The sequence below is a fragment of the Protopterus annectens genome, chromosome 3.part1, assembly GCF_019279795.1.
Source record: "Protopterus annectens isolate FY-2018-M chromosome 3.part1, PAN1.0, whole genome shotgun sequence".
Lineage (NCBI taxonomy): Eukaryota > Metazoa > Chordata > Ceratodontiformes > Protopteridae > Protopterus > Protopterus annectens.
In genome coordinates, this window is record NC_056732.1 from 1,368,766,751 (window position 1) to 1,368,788,901 (window position 22,151).

General features: G+C 37.5%; 1 protein-coding gene across 9 annotated transcripts in view; it reads right to left on the reverse strand.

Moving 5' to 3' along the window:
• Positions 1–22,151, reverse strand: part of LOC122798462 (uncharacterized protein DDB_G0290685-like) — a 416,297-nt gene that overhangs the window by 228,265 nt on the left and 165,881 nt on the right. For all 9 annotated transcript variants that reach the window (XM_044067407.1, XM_044067410.1, XM_044067408.1 and 6 more), the window contains exon 5: positions 10,177–10,260. In XM_044067407.1, coding sequence (XP_043923342.1) covers positions 10,177–10,260 — 84 coding nt within the window. The remainder of the gene's footprint in view (positions 1–10,176; positions 10,261–22,151) is intronic.

Consider the following 22,151-nt stretch of genomic DNA (forward strand, 5'->3'; position numbering starts at 1 on the left):
AACTTTAATTCTGAGGCTCATTGGACAGTTAACAAGTGATTAGTTTTGCTATAGAACAGGCCTTTATTGAACACAGTGTTCAGTTCAAACATGAACTACTATGGCCCTAACTGAGGAACATTCCCTGGGATACTGTAGAGGTAAGGTAGGCACCTGGTAAGTATGCGTATACTATGGAGGCATTTCACTTATGTTTTAGGCATCTTACCTGTCCCTTCTGTCTGCAGATTGCATTAGGGATGCTTGTAGAACAAAGCGGCCCAAAGGGGAAGCTGCCAAGGTTCCATTCTCTCTAGGATGGAGGCTCTGGGATGGAGGCTGTGGGACAACATACTGGTTGGGAAGTTGATGAACAGGATGGGGAGGCACAGAGTAGACCTCTGTCAGTGGATGAAAGAAGTAGGCCCAAAAGGTGATGGAGGCTGTTCCAGTGGATGTCCTGGTAATTAGAGTGGTGCACAACGAGGTCACAGAAGACAGTACGCAGAGTGAGCAATGGTCAGTGGACTGACAGAAGCAGAGTTGAAAGGTAATGGATTCTGCTGGGGTGGATGTTCTGGTGGTAGGAGTAGTGCACAGTGAGGTCACAGGTAATCTTACTTTAGTCGTGTTCATTAAGGCACATTAGAGGTACTGCGGTTTGGGGTAGTGGGAGGCAAGTGATGAGGTAGTTTGGGACAGGGTAAACCAGGATTACATTATTTATAGGGTGTTTGGGGGTCACATAGGTGGAGTAGAGTCACAACAATCATAGGATCATAGGAAGTTATTAGGTTAAAGGCTCTAGGCTTCATACAAGACAAACAAGTTCAATCATTACTTCCACGTGCAGCACCTCTTGTCCCTTTACAAGAGGGGATGGGTGGAACCCTTGGTGAATTTAGTTACTCATCCAGTTGTTTAAATTGTGTTGTAGAGAGCCAATGATGTGTTCTGCTTGACAGGAAGCTGGAGTAGGTTTCAAAGTTGTGGTATCTTTGGGTAGACAAACCTGTCCCTCAAGTAGGTATTGGTAATGTTACTTACTAGGTAAAAGTTTTAGAGAGTAGCAGGTGAACTATTTGACTTATGCTTTGGGATGATAGGAGCTGGTTCGGTGTATGCATGATTTTTATTTATTTATTTATTTATTTTAGGAAGCATTGTAGGTGTTTTGGGGATATTTTAGGAACTGGGTGCTTTGCCTATGTGGGAGTTAGAAGGCTTAAGTACAGCATGGTTTTGGGATTCTTGCAGTTGTAGGCCATGTTTTAATTTCTTACCAGCTGCATAGGTAACACATGGGGAAGAAAGCTTTGAGGGGAAGACTAAGGACAAGCAGCGGTTTAAGGATGCTTAGTTTTGGAATCCTGAAGTTGCATTCAGACCAGTTTGCTTGCATAGTTTTGGGTGTGGGTTAATAATTTGGGGCATTGTTTTACCACTGTGCTGCCTTCAGGCCCATTTCAGTAGGATCCCCTTTTGGCAGCTGAGTAGGGTTGTTCATGGAGATATGCATTTGTTTACAAATGTTTGGCAGCATATTAGGGGGGTGGGGTGTGGCTTGTGGGGCAACTGGTAGGAAGAATGATATGGGGTGCTGGATATTTAGAGTTTCAATTTAATTTAGCATAAGGGGTTAAGAGGGAACTGTTGGGGTTAGGGTTCATTTGGGGGGTTTCACAGGAAGGAAAGATCAACTGAGATGGAATTCTTCGGCCACTAAAGTGGTGCATAATGAGGTTACGGATGGGGAGTTCAGACTGGGTATCAGTGGGAGGCCAAAGGAAGCACTCTTGAAAAGTGCTGGATGCAGCTGCGATGGAATTTTTCAGCTGCTGGAGTGGTGGGGGATGAGGTTTCAGATAATTCTAATTTGGTAAGTACACTGTTAGGCATGTCAGAATTGGGTGGAACTCTTGGGTTGCATTTAGTTACCCATCCAGCTTACTGTATTGGTAGAGGGCCCATGATGTGCTCTGATGATAGAAAGCTGAAATTGTACATAAGGTGTGGTATTTCCGGGGTGACAAATCTGTCCCTCAAGTAGGTATTGGTAAGGTTACATACTAGGTTAGGGTTTAGAGGGAGTACCACAAGAACCATTCAATTTATGTTTGAGTGAATTTTGTAGGTAGGGTTTTAGGAAGCATTGTAGGCATGACAGTATGTTTGGGATATTTTGAGAATGGGGTGCCTTATTTATGTGGGCGATAGAAGGTTAAGCAAGGCATGCTTTTGGAGTTTTCCAGAAGTACACCATGTTTTACTTCCTTACTAGCTGCATAGGTAGCATGGGGGGTTAACATTAGTTCTGCATACTGTGGCTAGGGTTCTAGCCAAGATTGTCATAAGGAAGTAGTGAATTTTGGGGGGGGGGGTTAAGGTTATGCAGGTGTTAGGTGTTTCAAAGCAGTCAGGACCTTAATCAGGAGCATAGTATTGTACTATTGTTACCCTTCAGGTACAATATGTTGCAGGAGTTCTTTGTTGCTGCACATCATAGTTGAGTTTTTAGGAACTAGTTCATGGGGGACTCAGGGAAAGGAGCATACTTCTACTGTAGAGTTTCCAGGACATCTGAATTTTGGCTTTATATTTTGGCCAAGTTTTCACAAATGCTGGTTTTCTGGCAATTAGTATTTAATCATTAAGATTTGGAGTCACAGGACTCCTTCAGTAAATTTATGTTATTGCAAGCCTGTTTTATCTTTCTATGCTTGTGACGGCAATATTTGAAATTATTCCTATTGGCATGTTACAGGTGGCACTGCAGCCCCTTATAGTCTTTGTGGAACATTAGCAAGGTGGTGAGGTGGGAATAATTCTGGAGTTATAGTCGGAAGGTTAACAGGGGATGGGTGATTTAAGGAGGTGATTTCAAGCTAAGGGTATTGTGTGGTTAACCGTAATTATTTTGGCTTTGGGGAAGGGCTTATAAGTTAAGTGCCTCTGCATGGTTTCAAATGGCAGTAGGCTTAGTGTTTGGTTGTCTAGTTGGCTGGTGATGACCCAAAGAATCACTATGAAGCTTTTATTGGTATGGTAGCTGGGTAACCAAGTATTTCACTCATATGCAGTGGGTATGCTAGGTTATAAGGTTATGATTTGTTACTTCAGCATTGGAGAGGGATCAACGGTTTGCTTTCAGCTGTTTAGGCAACTGGCTAATTTTGTTATTTATGTGATATGGATTTGAGAGGTGATGGCATGGATACAGTTTGGTTAGGCAGGATGGGGTACACCAAATGATGTTTGGCGTAATGCCTTTTAATGGTGATTAGGGTGTTGGAAGTTTGTTCAGAGAGAGGGACAAAAGCCTGGTCAGGCTGGTGAGTGGAGAAAAGGGGAAGGCTTGCTCTCTTCTGTCCCTCCGCTGGTGTTGAATGTTCAATTCAAGGAGTTGTGGATGCTGTTTGACAACTAATAAGCAAGCGGAGGTAAGCTGCTTATTTGATTGGATGTGTAATTCAATATATGGTAACTGAAGTGAGTGGTGGTACGCTGCTTCATTAGTAAGCGAGTGGAGGTATGTACGCTGCTTACTGGTCAGAATGAGCGGGACCGCGCTGTTCTATTTTCATGTTACATGGATGTTATCCTCACCTATATCATGTGTCAGCTGTAATTAATTAATAAATATTGGTTAACAATCATGTTTATGAATTTTAATAAATGTCATCAAATGTCATTTGGTGTGATGTGTTTATTGAAGGGGACCAGGGCAAATGAGGTTTGGTAACAGACCAATTTGTCCAGGGACATCTTCAAGTGGGGCTAGATAAATATAGTAGCAGGAATTAAGAGGATGGGGGAGGATAGAGTTAAATGGGAATGAGGGATGACTGGAAGGTATGCCCTTATGTTTTTTCTGTATAACCTATCCTAACCATAGGGCTTGAGAGTGACTATGTTTTAGAAGTGCTTTTTGCAGTTTTGCGAGTAAGTCTTTAATTGATTTTTGCATTTTTCTGCTCGCACCCATTCTAGCCTTTACTGCCTAGCTGATAGAAATGAAGTAAAGCTTGTATGCTCTCACTATCATTGTATTGTAAAGCAGGTAGGCGAGTGAGCTCTTGTAATTATGGTAGTGTTTTACTGCTTGCACCTGGTGTAGCGATATATATGTCGCAGCTGGTTAAAACTACATCTTAGCCTGTATGCTTGCTTTGCTTTTGTATATAAAGCAGTTGTATTGGCTTGCTTTAACCCTAGTAAACTCTCCTGACTCACTGTGAGAAAGTTATGTTCTTTCTAAACCGCCGCCTGACCGTAACTTTGAGTATGACAGACTCCTATTTAGGATAGATGCAAGTTCCTCTATTATTCCCCGATATGCTAGCCTGAGTTGAGAAGTATGCTTCAGACTACTACAGTAAATGGAATTTTTGAGACCGTTTAGTAAGTCTAAGATATCACTTCAGAGTGTTAGAAACTGGTGTCTCGCTTTTGTACTTGGCGCCCATCTATCGCATACACTCTCCTCTCTTTTCTTTCGCGCGCTAGGTTCCTAGCGTGTTTTTTCTCCCAGTGCTCTACCTACTTAAGCCCTCCATTATTCTTACCAACTATAGCACGTGGGGATATCACTACTCCATCTGCTTTCCTCGCCTCAGCTACTTTCCCTAGCCCTTTAGAGGGTATAACATATTTAACATGAGCTTCGTTTTCAGACTCTATAGGTTTTAGTGTCCTTATACTTAGTCTTTTCACAAATCCTCACCTACCCTAACTAAACTGACTTGTGCTTCCCAGCTTATTTTAGGCAATTGCATACTAGCTTAAGTCCAACGCCTAGGAGGCTCTACTCCTTCCTCCCCTACATATTTCCCATACAGATAGTCTCCCAGCTTATGTTATTCTTATTGCTCTTTTAGGCGAACATGCCTGTATATTGTATTTTCTATAGTAATTAGAGGAGTCTGACCACTGTAGCTTTGTAGATCTGTCTACTGATTTCCTTCTGAAATATAGATGTATTTGTGTTTTCCTGCACTGATTACTCAGCATTATTGACACATGGCTGAATGATTTACATGTTTGTTGTAATCTTTGGGTATTGTATTTGCTTTTTTTTTTACAGTTCTTGTTGCTCTATATTTAACCTTTTTTACAGTTTTTGTTGCTCTATATTTAACCCTCTTTTTTCTCCCTTCCTTTTCTTAGCTCTTCTGCCTAGTGACCTCCTGTAGGTCGGGGATTTTGAGTACCCTGCCTAAGTCTCCCGCCACTTACCCTACCTAGGGACCAATTTTTAACAATTTTGGAAAAGCCTCTTCCCTTAAAGACGCAAGAAAGTATGTCCTTCAGCTCTTCAAGGTTTTTCAACATTGTGTATACTTGTCTTAGCCTCAACTATTGTTAATCTCAAAGCAAGTTCTGCCAGCAGCCAACCTTAGCTACCACCAGCAACCTTTAGTAACTCCTCTTTCCTGTCTCTCTCCACTCACTAGCCTAGACAGTAACCCTGGTAGCATTTACCTGCTGTGACCACTAGGTGGCTCCCTACTACCAAATTTGCTTATCCTTGCAAACTTTTCTTTCCGCATACTAAGTCCTATATTTCCCACTATCCTGCTACCCTTTTTGTGTTTTTCACCCTCTTCCTTTCTCTGCCTTTCTCAGCCTTGCCCCACTTAGTCCTCACTCTCCTAGTATTCCTCTTTCTCCTCGGATTACTTACCTGACCTATCAGCAACTTCTGATTGTTCTCCACTCAACTTCTCTTCCCACCCACCCCAAGGGTCCTACTCTTATAGCTCCATAGCCACACCCCTATCCCTCCTGGCCTATACCTCTCCTTCCCGCCAAATTTTTATCCGGCCTATATACAACCCTTACACTCCACCCCTTCTTCTTTCTTAGCCCTAAGACCATACTTGTACTATTACCTCTCTCCATTACCTACACTTCTCCTTACACATGCTCTTTCCTCTCCAGCCTTCCCTTCTCTATTTCCTATAGAATCTATTCCTATTTTACCATTCTGCTTTAAATAAATTTACTACCCCTCTATTCCATTCCACACTCTGACTTCTCCCCTTATACTCTCCTCTCTGCTTCCTCTCTTCTCATATTACTAAATCATGACTCCCTACATACTAACCATGCCTCTACTCTCAGTCTTAATCATGACTACCCTCCTCTCAACATACCATCTCACCTTTATTGAAATTTCACTTAACAACTATCTTATCTCCTCACAAACTCACACTCCTACACCTCCTTTCACCTAATGTTAATTCCACTAGCTATCATCTATCTAAATACCACAGGCAACATCACCTTACCTACCTTACTATCTGACAAAAAACCAAACCCTAACAATTCAATTCTCAACTAAACTAGTTAACCCTACCCTACTAGATGGAGACATCCACCCCAACCCTGGCCCTAACTCACCACCTCCCCAAAACCACTCTCCTAACCTCAATAATAACTTCCTTATAGGACACCTTAATATCCAAAGCATAAATAAGAAAATACCCTTCATCCATGCCCTTTTAGATACCCACTCATTTGACATTCTCTGCCTCTCAGAAACCTGGCTAAACACAGGCACTAAAGACGCAGAGATTATACCTCAAGGATATAACATAGTAAGACACGACCGCAATACTTTTCAAAAATCAACTTAACATCACTACTCAACCAGCATGCCCAAACCAAAATAGCAAAACAGAAGCCATCATTATTAAACTACAAAATCAATTTACATTATTTGTTTGTATCTTCCCCAGGTAATAACATCCCAATATTAGAAGATTTTCTAAGTTGGGTCTCTACCACCTACCCCAAGAAACTATAATTCTTGGCGATGTTAACATAGACTGGAACACTATTAATAATGATAACCCCTCCTCTCACATCAACCTACATGGTTTCTTACAAACTATTACCTCAACTACAAGAGTCAATAAGCCCAGTAATAAAGAGAGTATACTAGACTGGATACTTACAAATAAAGTTAACAAACAATATAAAGTAGGTACCTTGCCAGATGACATCAGCGACCACTCCCTAACCTACATCACTAGATTAAAATCAGAATATGTCAACCTCCCTAATACAAGGCTAATTCGATCTCTCAAGCATTTTAACATAGACCTCTTTAAAGCTGATCTGAGAGCATGTAAATGGAATTGTTTAAAATCACTTCCTCTGGAGGAAGCAGTATTATTGTTTAATACTACATTCTTATCCATACTCAATCCATTAGAATTAAGACCAAACCTGCCCCATGGCTGACCTCAAACACTAAAAAACTCATGCATGCTAGAAACAAAGCTTGGACAAAATGGAGATGTGATAGACAAAAACCTGATTTAGTTAATTTCCGCCAGCTTAGAAATCTTGCAAAAAATTCAATAATCTCTGACAAGAAAAGTTTCTACTGTAAGCTTCAGGAAACTCATATTAACAACTCCAAACAGTTCTGGTCCTCAGTAAATAAACTTCTCTCCCCAGGGACTGCAAAACTCCTTCCCTCTAAATACTGATCCAGATACCCCTGCAAATGTCTTCAACTCTTTTTTCTCTGAATCTATTCAATCCTTAGCCAAACAAATGAACCCTAACAACTCTCATATACCAACTAACATAACCACCTCCTCTAAAACCTATATCTACCTCTTTTATCTATAAACTCATTCACAAACTGAACCCCTGTACACCTTCTGCTGACAAGCTCCCTTCTCTGTTCCTCCAGAAAGCTGCCAAAGAAATTGCATATCCTATATCCTTACTTATCAACAGAACTATCCAAGAAGGAACCATCCCTGATATCTGGAAAGTATCCTATATTATCCCACTGCATAAAGGTGGAAACTCCCTTGACCTTTCCAACTTTAGACCAATTGCCCTTCTCTCCCCCTTAGCAAAGATCATGGAAAAATGTATTCATCAACAACTTGTACACTATCTCTCTCTTCACAGCATAATAGCAAACTGCCAGCACGGTTTCAGACCCCACCATAGCACCACCACTGCCCTTCTATCTTTTGTAGATACTATCAACAACACTTTCTCTTCCGCTCTTTTCATTGACCTCTCTAAAGCTTTCACATGGTCAACCACTCACTCTTAATTCACATTCTTGAATCTCTCTCTTGCGATAAACTGGCCACTAGCTGGTTTAAATCTTATCTTAGCAACAGACAACAAGCAGTAATTTGGGAAAACCATATCTCATCTCTCTTGCCTATATCCATCGGAGTTCCCCAAGGCTCCATTCTGGGTCCACTGCTGTTCTCCCTCTTTATTAATGACCTTCAGACTGCTATCCCACAAGCTACCTGCATACAATATGCAGATGATTCTACCCTAATCTGCACAGCCTTCCTCTACTGAACTGACCTCATTGACCCAAAGACCTTTAACACAGTAGAAACTTGGTTTTCTACACGGTTTCTCCTACTAAATGCCAAAAACCAAACTTCTCCTCTTCTCCCCCACCTCTCGCTCCCCTCCTTTAAACTTTACCATTTCCTCAAACAATGGCACCATCATCTCACCTGATCCTACCACTAAACTCTTAGGTATAACCATTGACAATAATCTTTCCTTCGATCAGCACATTAATAACACCATCAAGGCTGTTAACAAAAAAATTGGATCCCTATATCGCATCAAACCTTTTCTAACCCCAGCAACTAGAACCAAAATTGCTCAATCTCATCTCCTATCTACTCTCCTATATGCTTCCCCCATTTATACAAACCTTAAAAAAATCAATCTTAATAAACTTGCAACCTGTTATAACAACATACACTGGTAACCCCTTTAGGACCCACCATTGTATAAACCTAAAACAACTTCGCTCTTCTAGTAAAATTATGACAAAATCAATAAAGGTAAACAATACAGCAGGTGGTTCTCTATTCACTAACACTATAGGTAGAAGTTGAAATCTCTTACCTAGTGACATTACCTTGACTACATCCCTGCCTCTATTCAAACAGAAAATTAAACTTTTCTACCCAAACCATTGGCTTTGTTCTTGCAATGCACCTGATTAACCTTTTCTATACACACTTCTTATCTATGTTTGCCTCTTCCTCCCCTCTTTTAACCGTTCTAATTCTAACTATGCATAATTTATGTAAAATTGCTAATAAGTAATTGCATATATGTAATGCAAATATGTAATGAACTGCATATGGTGTATATGTCTCTCTTTAAAACTATCCTTCCCTCTGAACGGTCTTTTTGAATTCTAAAATTTTGCTATTTCTTAGAAGTAATGTTTTTTTATGTAATGTACTTAGTATTTAGTGGAGCTTTTCTCCTCGGGCCTCTGCTGAAAATGGACATGTATCCAGCCAGACTAGCCCGGTCAACAAATGTAAAATAAAAAATAAATAAATAAAAGGTAATGAGGTAAGGGTAAGAATGGGCTTAAAGGGTTTTAGGCAAGTGTAACTGGTGGGCGAATCATTTTTTGGTGTGAACTTGCTATCCACCCTCCCCTTTTTAATACTGGGGATTGTGGTTACTTTCAATTTGGGTAGGGCAGAGAAGACGGGCAGGCTTTCCCTCTTCTGTTCCCCCTCTGGTGTTAGATTTTCAATTCAAGTAGTTCTAGACACTGCTTGATAAGTAAATAAGCAAGCAGAGGTAAGCTGTTTATTTGGTTGGACATGTAATTCAATGGGTCTACTTTGATAGAAAACACATTTCACTGAAACTCATTTCCCCCACCTATTTTAAATGTTGTAAACAAACTTGTCGTGAAAAGTATATTATATAAACCAGTAAATATTCCAGTTCTTGTCAGCCCAGTCTGCTTAAGTAAGATATGATAAATGAAAAAGGAATATCATTAGAAAACTGAACATACGGATTGAATGATTGAATAGCTGAAAAAAATTCCAGTATTAGCCTTAAAATGGTTCCTTCATTAACTGAATGCTGTTTGAAACGGAAACCTAAAAGTTTATGTTTATAATTCAAGAAATGTTTGCACCTTTGTTTTATAATATCATTAATGCCCTACTCATTATCCCTCCATTTTGTGCCAGACATAGTAAGGGAACTTTTTTCTTTCTTTCTTTGGCTTCTTCTCCACTATAATTAACACTTGTAAATGGAAAACATATCAAATTCCTGTAATTTCATTTTCTGTTCATTTGTCACTGTTGATAAAGACATGTTAAAAAATATTATGAAAAATAAAAAAAAATATCATTAATTAAATACCTTCATTTTGATCCTCATCTTCAACAGTCTTAGCTTCATTTTCACTTATTTCTGTTTGTGCGTCAGTACCATCATTCCCACTGGCTTTAATCATATTTACAATAAAGACAGAAAATGAGCATAAAATAACTCAGTCAAAAAAGTAATAACTAGGAAATGCAGTCAAATACTTCACTAATAAATCTTAATTTCAATACCACATTTCATATATGTGTCTGTTGATGTTTCACTAAAGCTTATGCAGTGTAATTGATTTCTCCAAGGGAATGCATATTAATAAGCAATAAGATTCAACACCAAAGAAAAAAAATATTCTGACATTTCTAACAACAAATGTCCTCACTCAGAAAAGGAACATCCCAAGAACTCATCCAAAGCTGCTAGATAAGTACCAGCCTGTGTAACAGGAATTTGCTGCTCAAATTAAGGTTTTTGCTGCATCCAAGATCTTTATTTACTCATTTTACTGCAAAAAAGGCATGCAATGCAATGCAATGCAATCATTCTCCTGTCTTTTTTAAAATGTCAGATTGTTTGACACCCAAACAAACATTCAAGTATTACCATGTATTGACCCTAGAGATTCCACCTTCTCGCCAATTTAAAAAAAAATCTCACACTAAGCCTAACCATACACTATGACAAGATCAGACTTAAAATAAAATCTGCAGTCAGCATTATACTACCCGTGTAAAATTCATAAAATAATGATTTAAAAAAATCTCACCGCACAGCTGTAAAATAAACAATACAGAAATAAAACACAAAAATGAATGAGCTTTTTAATGGAGTTGATCCAACATCAACAATTTATCTCTAAAAAGATATGTCTAATTGTATGCCAAAACTATAACTCAGTGTTAGGATTATGTAACAATTACTCATACAATAGAATCATCATTTTATACTCCATCTATCCTCCTCTCTCTCTTAGTACTGCTAATTGATATTATAAATGATATCCATTTACTGGGGTTTATTTGGGAACTGCAGTATACCCCACACTGTACCAAACTTATTTCAAACACTAGTTCTTTAAAAAAAAGCAAGCAAAGAAACTTAAATTAAAAAAGAAAGATAAAAAATGAATTAAGTGTCTCAGTGCTGAAGCAATATAAATCTCTTAAGTCTTCTCATAAACAGGGAAATCACATTTCCACTGATGTTAAAAATGGGTAGTTTCCTCTTAATTTGGTAGATTCAATCATTTTAGTCATTCTTCTCACAAATCGCTTTTTAAACATCATCAGCTTTTATTTAATATTCTAGCAATTTCATATTACTTTAGTCATTCTCTTTATATATATATATATATATATATATATATATATATATATATATATATATATAACAGTTTTCTTCTATTTCCCTGTTTGCATTGGATTACTGTTGCATTATGGCTTCAGTTTGCTCTTATTTATATAATTTTTTCCTGTCTCATGTCTCCAGTAGGTGAAGTCTTATGCTGAAAATTAAACCAGTTTATGGCCTCTATAGCAAATGTTTTTAGAGTTTAAACATTATGATGGTTAGCACTCTATATTTATCTATCTTACTGACAATTGCTTTTATATCATACTCATATTTTACAATTGTGTCACTGTTCATGCTTCAGAAACTTATTTACCCAAGTTGCTCCAGTAATTCTGAATATCCAAAGCATAGGGAATAGTCATTATCCAGTCTGAATGAAAATAACCCTTCACTACGCTGTCATTTTCTACTTTATAAATATAGTTTAGACAGTAAAGGGAGGTGAAATAATGTTAAAAATGATTCAGCAAAAAAAAAAAAAAGACAGAAAGAAGTAATAATTGCGCATAACAAATGTATGCTTTCCAGTTGTTTCAGGTTAGTTAACTGCATGCAAAACAACCCCAGGACACAAAAATATTCAAGCCTTAAAGTATTGCAGCCAGACAATGGCACCATATCTTCCAGAATCATGCATAATATTTCTCAGTATTAAGCCACATTACAGAATATTATAAAACAGATGTGATATAGGTGAACATTATTTTTATATGTGCATTAAACCCCACTCACTCCAAAAATAGTGAATAAATGTTATATGTATTAACATCATTCTATGAACAATATACTTGTAGTTTCTTTTGCTGATATCAGAAGCTTTACTGCATCTTTTTTTCAGATAACTTAAAGAATTGTAAGAACTTTTTTTTATTTTGTTATTGTTTTCTAGGGTCTATATTATATTATCGAAGTTGTATAACTTTGAATACCATTTGCTTTAAACCATATGGTCGAAGTTATACAACTTCGAATAGTAAAAAAAAAAATGTAAATAAAAACCTAACTGTTGTAAGCAGGGGGCAAGCTCCGCTGTGCCCCCCACAGCCCCTGCTCCTTAAATACACCAACTCTGAGATTGCACTAAACTGCAGCAAAGGGAAAATTTTCCTTTACCATACTGTAGTGAGATCTCGGAGTTGGTATATTTAAAGAGCGGGGTGGGGGCAGTGGGGATTGCCCCTCTGCTTTAACCCGTATAGGTACTTTTTAAATTTTTTTTTATTTTACAACTATTCAAAGTTGTATAACATTGATCATATGGTTTTGAACATATGGCATTCAAAGTTATACAACTTTGATAATATAATATAGACCCGTTTTCTAGAGGATAACCACTGATTTGTATTCTACCAACCACAAAAGTTAAAGGCTCCATTTCCAACTATCTTTAACACTAGTCAGTGAAGGACAAACGTGGTAAACATAGAAAAAGTTCATTCAAGTTGAAACAAACAAACTTGTCGTAAAAAGTGTATTATATAAAGCATTAAATATTCCAGTTCTTGTCAGTCCAGTATGGTTAAGTAAGATAGATAAATGAAAAAGGAATGCCATTAAAAACTGGACATATGGAAATGTGATTGAATAGCTAAAAAAAATTTCCAGTATTAGCATCAAAATGGTTCTTTCATTAGCTGAATGCTGATTGGAATTGAAATCTAAAAGACTTTCCCCTGGATTCACTAATCTGCCATGCAGGACTAAACTAGTCCTGCACGTAAGCGGCAGTTTAAGAGGAGGATGGCAGAGTGTCATGCATAATAATGAAGGCATGCCGCTGGAGCTCCAAAGCCTACACTGAGCGTGGACGAGTGCAGGGGGTGTGTCTGAGAGCAGAGCTCTCAGAATAAACATGCCCCTGCAAAGTAGAACAGGGGAAAGTGTAAATAAATTAGCAAAACTGCTCATAGGTGTCAGCATATCTCTACCAACAGTCCCCGTGTGTTCAACAGCAACAGTACATTATAAAAACCAGCAAACCATCCTGGATAGGGAGCCTCTTCAGAACAAAACCAAGTATCCAAAAACACAGATGAGACTCGCCACAGCAGAGGTATAGAAATAAATCATTTAATGACTGCAGTATATAGTAAGCGCTTTCACATCTACATGACGCTTCTTCAGACTTTAATAACTACACTAAAACACATCCATTTAAATAATACTAGCTATAAATTTAGCCCAATCACATTAAATTCAATTACCAATTAACAAAATTAATTAAAAACATTTAAAGACATATACACTTTAAAATAAACAACACAGAATTTCTATATATTCATGCATACATATCTAGAAAATATAAAAAATATAAATATATATATGCATACATATATGAAAACAAGGATCTCTAAAAAATAATATATACATGACTATAAAGTGTTAATAAAACACTAAAGTCAATGTGAATAGGAACGTGCTGCTAAAAAAGGCTTCAGAGTTACCTTCTCATTTAGTCCATGTCCCCCTGTGACTCTGAAGTTTTAGTATCCACCAGTTCTCACTTTCCTCAGTGTGATTTCTAATATCACCTATTCTGTCTGTCTTATTTATTAACTCTACAACATTAAATTTGAACTTATGTAATGTTCCTCCATCTAAGACATGCCTAGCTAGTGCATTGCAATCATCCTCCCTATTGATTGCGTATACATGCTCTCTTACAGGTTCACGAAGGCTTCTATTAGTTTTGCCTATATAAAAAGACTGACATGTCTGACAGACAGCCAGGTAGACTAAATCCCTGGATTTGCAATCAGCATAAAAATTAAATCTATATTCATGGCCTGTGTCTGGATGTATAAAATTATTATTACAAGACATGTAAACACATTGATTGCATCCTCTACATGGGAAAGTGCCTTGTCTGATGGATAAAACAGGCCCTTTTTTGTTGTCCTCATAGCATAATAGCCTCTTTAAAGACTTTTTATTCCTATATGAAAAGCTGGGTTGTGGGCCTACTAACTCTGCAATCCTATCGTCAGTGGTTAAAATGTCCCATTTCTTACTAATAATGTTTTTAATCTTCAAATTTTTATTAGAATAGGGAATTACCATCATATTTCTCTTCTTTCATTGATCACTATTATTAACGTTGTCTATATTCCCTCGATTCCTATAAAGAAAAGGTTTCCCTCTTCCTTGTCTCATGGGAGTATTATCTTGATATACACTTGCAACTTCTTTCTTACTATATCCTCTTGATGAAAAATTCTCAGCTAACATATCTTGCTTCATTTTGTGGCTTTCATCATCAGTAGTAAGTTGTGACATTCTGAGTGTCTGACTTTTTACAATATTGTGATAAATATGTTGGGGATGCATACTACTGCGATGTAGGATGCTATTCCTCCAACAAGATTTCCTATATACTTCAGAGTGTACCATATTGCCTTCTTTAATTATTTGTGTGTCTAAAAATTCTATCTTAACATCAGATATTTTAAATTCAAACCTTAGAAAGTCAGTAGTATAATTTATATAATCAATGAACTCACATAACTTCATTTTAGTACCAACCCATTTAAAGAAAACATCGTCCACAAAAATCTTATAAAACTTAATGTGGTCACTATATAGAGTGTTCGCCATAATGTAATTCCTCTCCCAATATGCTAACACAAGGTTAGCATATGAGTTTGCACAAGGGGTGCCCATGGCAACCCATTTTGTCTGTAAATAGTATGTGCCATCATATAGGAAAACATTATTATTCAATACCAATTCCAGTAGTGCTAGGGTTCTAATGATTGTACTCCTAGGAATTCCTTCTTCAATTAGAATGAGTCTTATGAACTCCATTACTGTATCATTCAGAATCGAGGTGAACAATGAGACTACATCCAAAGTTACTAATAACTCATTACTTACATTGTTTGTTAAAACCACATGTTCACCATAACTCTCCAGGAACTCCTGACTATCTTTCAGTATGAACATTTTCCTGTCCACTATTGGCCTGAACTGTTTCTCAACAAAGATAGAAGCAGGTTCCATTAACCACCCAATACCTGAGACAATAGGTCTCATGGGAGGGTCAACCAGAGTTTTGTGTATTTTGGGAAGTCCTCTGAAGGTGGGAATTAATGGTTGCTCAACTAGAAAATATTTATACAGATCACTATCAATAGTATTGCATAAAAACAGGTCATATAATTCAGAGTGCATGCTCTTAATTCATCTATTTAACTGCATACTATTTAGTGTTTGATATGTTTCAGAATCTTCCACTATATTGGTCATAGTATTAGAATACATGTTACAGTCTAAGACCACAATAGCCCCACCTTTATCTGCTTGTCTAATCACTATGTCGTGATTATTCTGCAGTTTCTTAATAGCTTGAAATTCATCATGTGTCAAGTTATAAAAATCTGGTTTTCATCGTGAATTATAAAGTTCTATCAAATCACATTCACAAGCTCTCTCAAAAGTATCTAATAAAGGATGTCCTTGAGGAATGAAAGTGGCAGGCTTAGTAAATGCATTCCTATTTCCCATATCATTGTCACCAAATAGCATTTTTAAATTGACATTTCTGGTGAACATCCTAATGTCCACCAAGATATCAGTTATATCCACTGATTTGGACGGTATAAAGGAGAGGTCTCGGTTGAGTAGAGACCTCTCACTTTCAGTTAAATTATAATTAGATATATTCACTATTAAATCTTCTGGATAAGACGAAGTACCTTTTTCTGGAACTCATGTCTCTCTCCTGATGTTTTCCTTTTTCTGGCGCGCCCCTGCAGTGACCATCCGGCCAAAGTCATCTGTCGGATGGGTAAAGGGAAAGAAAATGCCATGTTAGCTCCCTGAGAAGTTGTCGATGACAAAGAACTGTCTTTATCCAAATGGCACTCCTCCTTCCTTGTAGCTTCTGCCATAGATGTTACTGCCCTATTGCTAGTGTGCCCGGATGGGCCTTCACCTGCATCCAATCGAATGGCAGTCTCGGATGCTACTTCACCACGTAAAGATGGATCAATGGGCGTGGGTGTTCTCGGTAAATCTATGGATATAGATGTCCGCGTTAATGTCACAAGGGTAGGTGTAACTGTTGATACAGTACGAGCCGAAACAGTTCTATTATTGGTATTATAAGTGCCATGTACATTAATAGCAATATGATCAACATTGTTTCTAGGCCATGAAAAAAATTGACCTTGACAAAAATCATTTAGGTCATGCTCCAGTTTATTTTTCTTGTCAAGCAATTGTTTGTTATCAAGAATAGATAGTCTTAGCATAATGTCCTCAATAAGCACTTCCTTTTCTTCCATACTGACAAGATTTTTAAGGTCGTTCTCAATAGTCATAATTTCTTGTAATAATAACTTCTCAATAACCTTATATTGTTCTAATAACAAGTTAATATATCCATAACTCGTCTCCAGATTTAGCTTCTGCCATCTGGTTAACAGCTCTGGATAGGTAGTACCGAAGGTTGGCATCTTTAACACCCTAAACCCTCTAGGTACTACCTTAAAAGTAAGACATTCCTCCATGTGCTGAATCTGCCACTGCATATTTCTTAGTTTCTGTAAATCATTTTCCAGCTTCCATGTCAACTGAAGCACCTCAATATTCCTTGCTGTATTCATTGTCTGCTGATTTTCTTTAATTAATTCATGAGAAGTAAACTTCAAGAGTGGGTACTCAGTCATCCCAATAAATTTCTGTAGCATACTGGTATCAGTTTCATGATGTGATAACACTCTCTTCTCTGCCATGTTGCAGGAACCGTAAGAAAAACAAAATTATAAAAAACAGCAAACCATCCTGGATAGGGAGCATCTTCAGAACAGCCCTATTCTAATAAAAAATTGAAGATTAACATTAAAGAGGCTATTATGCTATGAGGAGAACAAAAAAGGGCCTGTTTTATGCATCAGACAAGGCACTTTCCCATGTAGAGGATGCTATCAATGTGTCTACATGTCTTGTAATAATAATTTTATACATCCAGACACAGGTCATGAATATAGATTTAATTTTTATACTGATTGCAAATCCAGGGATTTAGTCTACCTGGCTGTCTGTCAGACATGTCAGTCTTTTTATATAGGCAAAACTAATAGAAGCCTTCGTGAATGTGTAAGAGATCATGCATATGTGATCAATAGGGAGGATGATTGCAATGCACTAGCTAGACATGTCTTAGATGTAGGAACATTACATAAGTTCAAATTTAATGTTGTAGAGTTAAGAAATAAAACAGACAGAATAGGTGATATTAGAAATCACACTGAGGAAAGTGAGAACAGGTGGATACTAAAACTTCAGAGTCACAGGGGACATGGACTAAATGAGAAGGTAACTCTGAAGCCTTTTTTAGCAGCACGTCCCTATTCACATTGACTTTAGTGTTTTATTAACACTTTATAGTCATGTATATATTATTTTTTAGAGATCCTTGTTTTCATATATGTATGCATATATATTTATATGTTTTATATTTTCTAGATATGTATGCATGAATATATAGAAATTCTGTGTTGTTGATTTTAAAGTGTATATGTCTTTAAATGTTTTTAATTAATTTTGTTAATTGGTAATTGAATTTAATGTGATTAGGCTAAATTTATAGGTAGTATTATTTAAATGGATGTGTTTTAGTGTAGTTATTAAAGTCTGAAGAAGCGTCATGTAGACGTGAAAGCGCTTACTATATACTGCAGTCATTAAATGATTTATTTCTATACCTCTGCTGTGGTGAGCAACAGTACATTGAAATAAAATAAAGAAACCTTCGTATTTATTTTTTTAAAACCCCAAGTATAGCTAACCATATGTGCGTGGGTTTGCCCATCACTTAGCTATGGTTAAAGCAGCTGAAAAGGCTGAAGAGGATAACAAGGAATATATATGCAAATTTAGCAGCACAGCAATAGTGGAGTGATTAGAGCATCCGCCTAACGAACAGGCATACCCGTTTCGAGTCCCACCGCCGCATATATTTTCCATGTGAAAACTGTATATGAACATATATTTACATCTTTATGCTGTATAACCTACATAATAACATTTAAATGTAAACTGGAGTACTGCATGAAATGCATACGTGAAGTATCAGTGTCATAATGAATAAGGCACTAGTAAGCAGGTTTAAGCACAAATAAGCAGTAGTAAGAGTGTCTAAGTGAGTTTGCATGGGGGTAAGCATTGCCTACACAGATTGAGCAAATTAGAAGCTAACTGAGTGTAAGAAACTGTATCCGGGGGTTAGTAGTGCTTACCGTCACGCAGACCCGCACAAACCCGCTTACAACTGCTTTAAAGTGCCTTAATCACTCTGGATCCAACAGCCCATGTTCTGCCTAGCAACAAAATAAACTGCCTCTGCAAGGCTCAAACCCATGACCTTAGATACTATAGTCACACTAGTTAATAGCAACAGATAAGTGAGATTAAGGCCAGACATCCCATACACCCACATGGATTTATATATATATATATATATATATATATATATATATATATATATATATATATATATATATATATATATATATATATATATATATATATATATATATATATATATATATATATATATATATATATATATATATATATATATATATATATATATATATATACGACAATGTATATATATGTATGCAGACATATACATATATATATATAAATATATATATATATATATATATATATATATATATATATATATATATATCTATACAGACATATATATATATATATATATATATATATGTGTGTGTGTGTGTGTGTGCGCGCGCGCGCGTAGATATACACAGATATATCGCTATGATAGGAAACAGCACATGAGAATGACATATGTATATATCGATATCTGGGTATATATATGTATTCTGTCTCTGTATGTATACATTTGTAGTACGGAGATGGAGAGGTATATCTCCATGTAGCTATGGATAGATATACACACACATACCTCTACATATATGCATCTACATCTGGTTATTCCGTTATTTGCCATGTAGATTAGACTTTGCTGCAGTGGGACTATGCCATTGGAAGTAAGGGGCCCAAGCAAGAATCATGTAACATGTAGCATGAACCCCCACCCCAGCCAGACAGAGGAAACATACACACAAACTGACAAACAAAGTAAATAGTACACTGCTCCCCAGACCACAGGCAGGATACAACTGGGGGGTACACAGTGGACCCATGAAATCTAATCTTGTAACACAGACAGGGGCATCTCTTGCGAGACATCCCAAAAATTGACATATTATGGGAGGAAGCTGGTGCGATGACCATTCTGTCCGGGGTGTGTACATATCTGGAATACAAGGGTGGAAAAGCCTGATGATCCATGGGTCGAGACAACGTATGACATGGGTCCCGTGAAGTGGAGAGTGGGCAGCGTGTATTGGTGTGTTCAGACCCGATCTGCACCCAGAGTAAGGATGGGTGCTGTAGAGAAGGTGCAGGTGGGGGAACTATGGGTAGCTTGTTATGGGTCTAGGTGTGAAGGTGTTGGCTGAAGTGGGTCAATACGGACAGCCCCAGGGATGTAAGCAAAAAGTGTTCATTGGGCAGAGGCATTGCCCAATGAGCAGCCACACCTGCTATGAGTCCCACTGCAACAAAGTCTAATCTATATGGCAAAGAACAGAATAAACAGATGTAGATGTATATATGTAGAGGTATGTGTGTGTACATCTATCCATAGCTACATGGAGATATACCTCTCCCTCTCCGTAGTACAAATGTATACATACAGAGACAGAATACATATACATACCCACACATAGATATATACATATGCAGACACCTATACACCCATATGTCATAAGATATATATATATTTATATATATATATATATATATATATATATATATATATATATATATATATAGACAGCAATATATAAATATATACATGTATGCATACATATACAGATATATCTGTATATAGTAATGTATATATATATATATATATATATATATATATATATATATATATATATATATGTGTGTGTGTGTGTGTGTGTGTGTGTGTGTGTGTAAATATACACATGTATATAGCTAGGATATGATACAGCAGTTACGAATTACATATGTTCACAGGCTGTGCAAATGGGGGTGAGGGGCCCAATCAACAAACATGTAACACGTAGCATCAAGCCTCCTCCCCCAGCTAGACCGGTGAATCATACAGACATACAATAAAAGTAAACACACCACTGCTTCCTGGACCACAGGCAGGATACTACCAGTGGGAGAGACCCGCCAAGTCTAATCTTGAAACAAAGACATGTATGTCCCTTGTGGGAAACCCAAAAATTCAAACATATTTGGGTTTCCTGCCATTACACTGATGTTAAACGGCAGGTCGTGCATGTTCCCAGTTTACAAAGAAGGGGAAGCCTGATGATCCATGGGGCGGACAACATACGTGATGGGTCCCGAGAAGTGGGGAGTGAGTGCAGTGTACAGGTGTGGCCAGACCCAACCTTCACCTGGAGTAAGGAAGAGTGCCAAAGAGAATGTGCAGATTGGGAAATATGAGTATAAAATTATGAGCCTAGCTGAGCAGCTGTTGGCTGAAGTGGGTCTATGTGGACCGCCCCAGGGATGTAAGCAACAGTGTTCATTGGGCAGGGCTGCCGCCCAACGGACAGCCACTCCCACTATGGGTCCCACTACAGAACAGTCTATTGTACATGGCAAAGAACGGAATAACCAGATGTAGATGTACAACTGTAGAGGTATATATATATATATATATATATATATATATATATATATATACCCATACCTACATGGAGTGAAACCACCCCCTCTCTGTAGTACAAATGTGTACATAGAGAGACAGAATATAGATAAACACCCACATATAGATATATACATATGCAGACACCCATACATCCATATGTCATTAGACATATATATATATATATATATATATATATATATATATATATATATATATATATATATATATACAAATACAGATATATACATATATATATATAGGTTCATAGGTTCATACTAGGCAATCTGCCCTAGGGCATTTATAAGCCTAGCCAGAGTGTGTTTGGCTTTCACCACCCATTTTAAATTAATTTTGCTATGCCCCTTTTCGAGGTTAGTATACTGTGCCTCTATCTAACAGTGACACAGAAGTGATACCCTGGGTAAACCTACGATCTCCCATCCACTCATCAAGATTCCTCTTGAAGAGAGTCAGTGAAGGACTCTCCCTAACCTGGACTGGAATTTTATTCCAGAGTGAAGGGAGCCTCTGGGTTATGAATCTGTTCCTCCAGCATGTCCTATTTATTTCAGTGTTGAGGTTCAAGTCTCTCGAGCGTGTAGCTCGATGGGATTTGGATTTTCTGAGGGGCAGCATGTCCATTAATTCCAGGTTGGATACGTCAGGCACAGATCGCCTCTGAGCAGGCGGTATGCCACTGAGTAGAGCTGGAGTTTCTTTAACCGGGCAGCATATGGCATCTGTTGAGCCCTTTGATCCTCTTGGTGAGGTACTTTTGGGGTATTTCCAGTTGCTGCAGGTGTCTGGTAAGGTACATCCCAAAAGGGGCATTGTACTCAATTATGGGCCTAATGAGGGATGAGTAAAGAGGCACAATGACCCCCCTGATCTAGATGTGAATCCCTTCATGATTAGGTGGGCTATATAA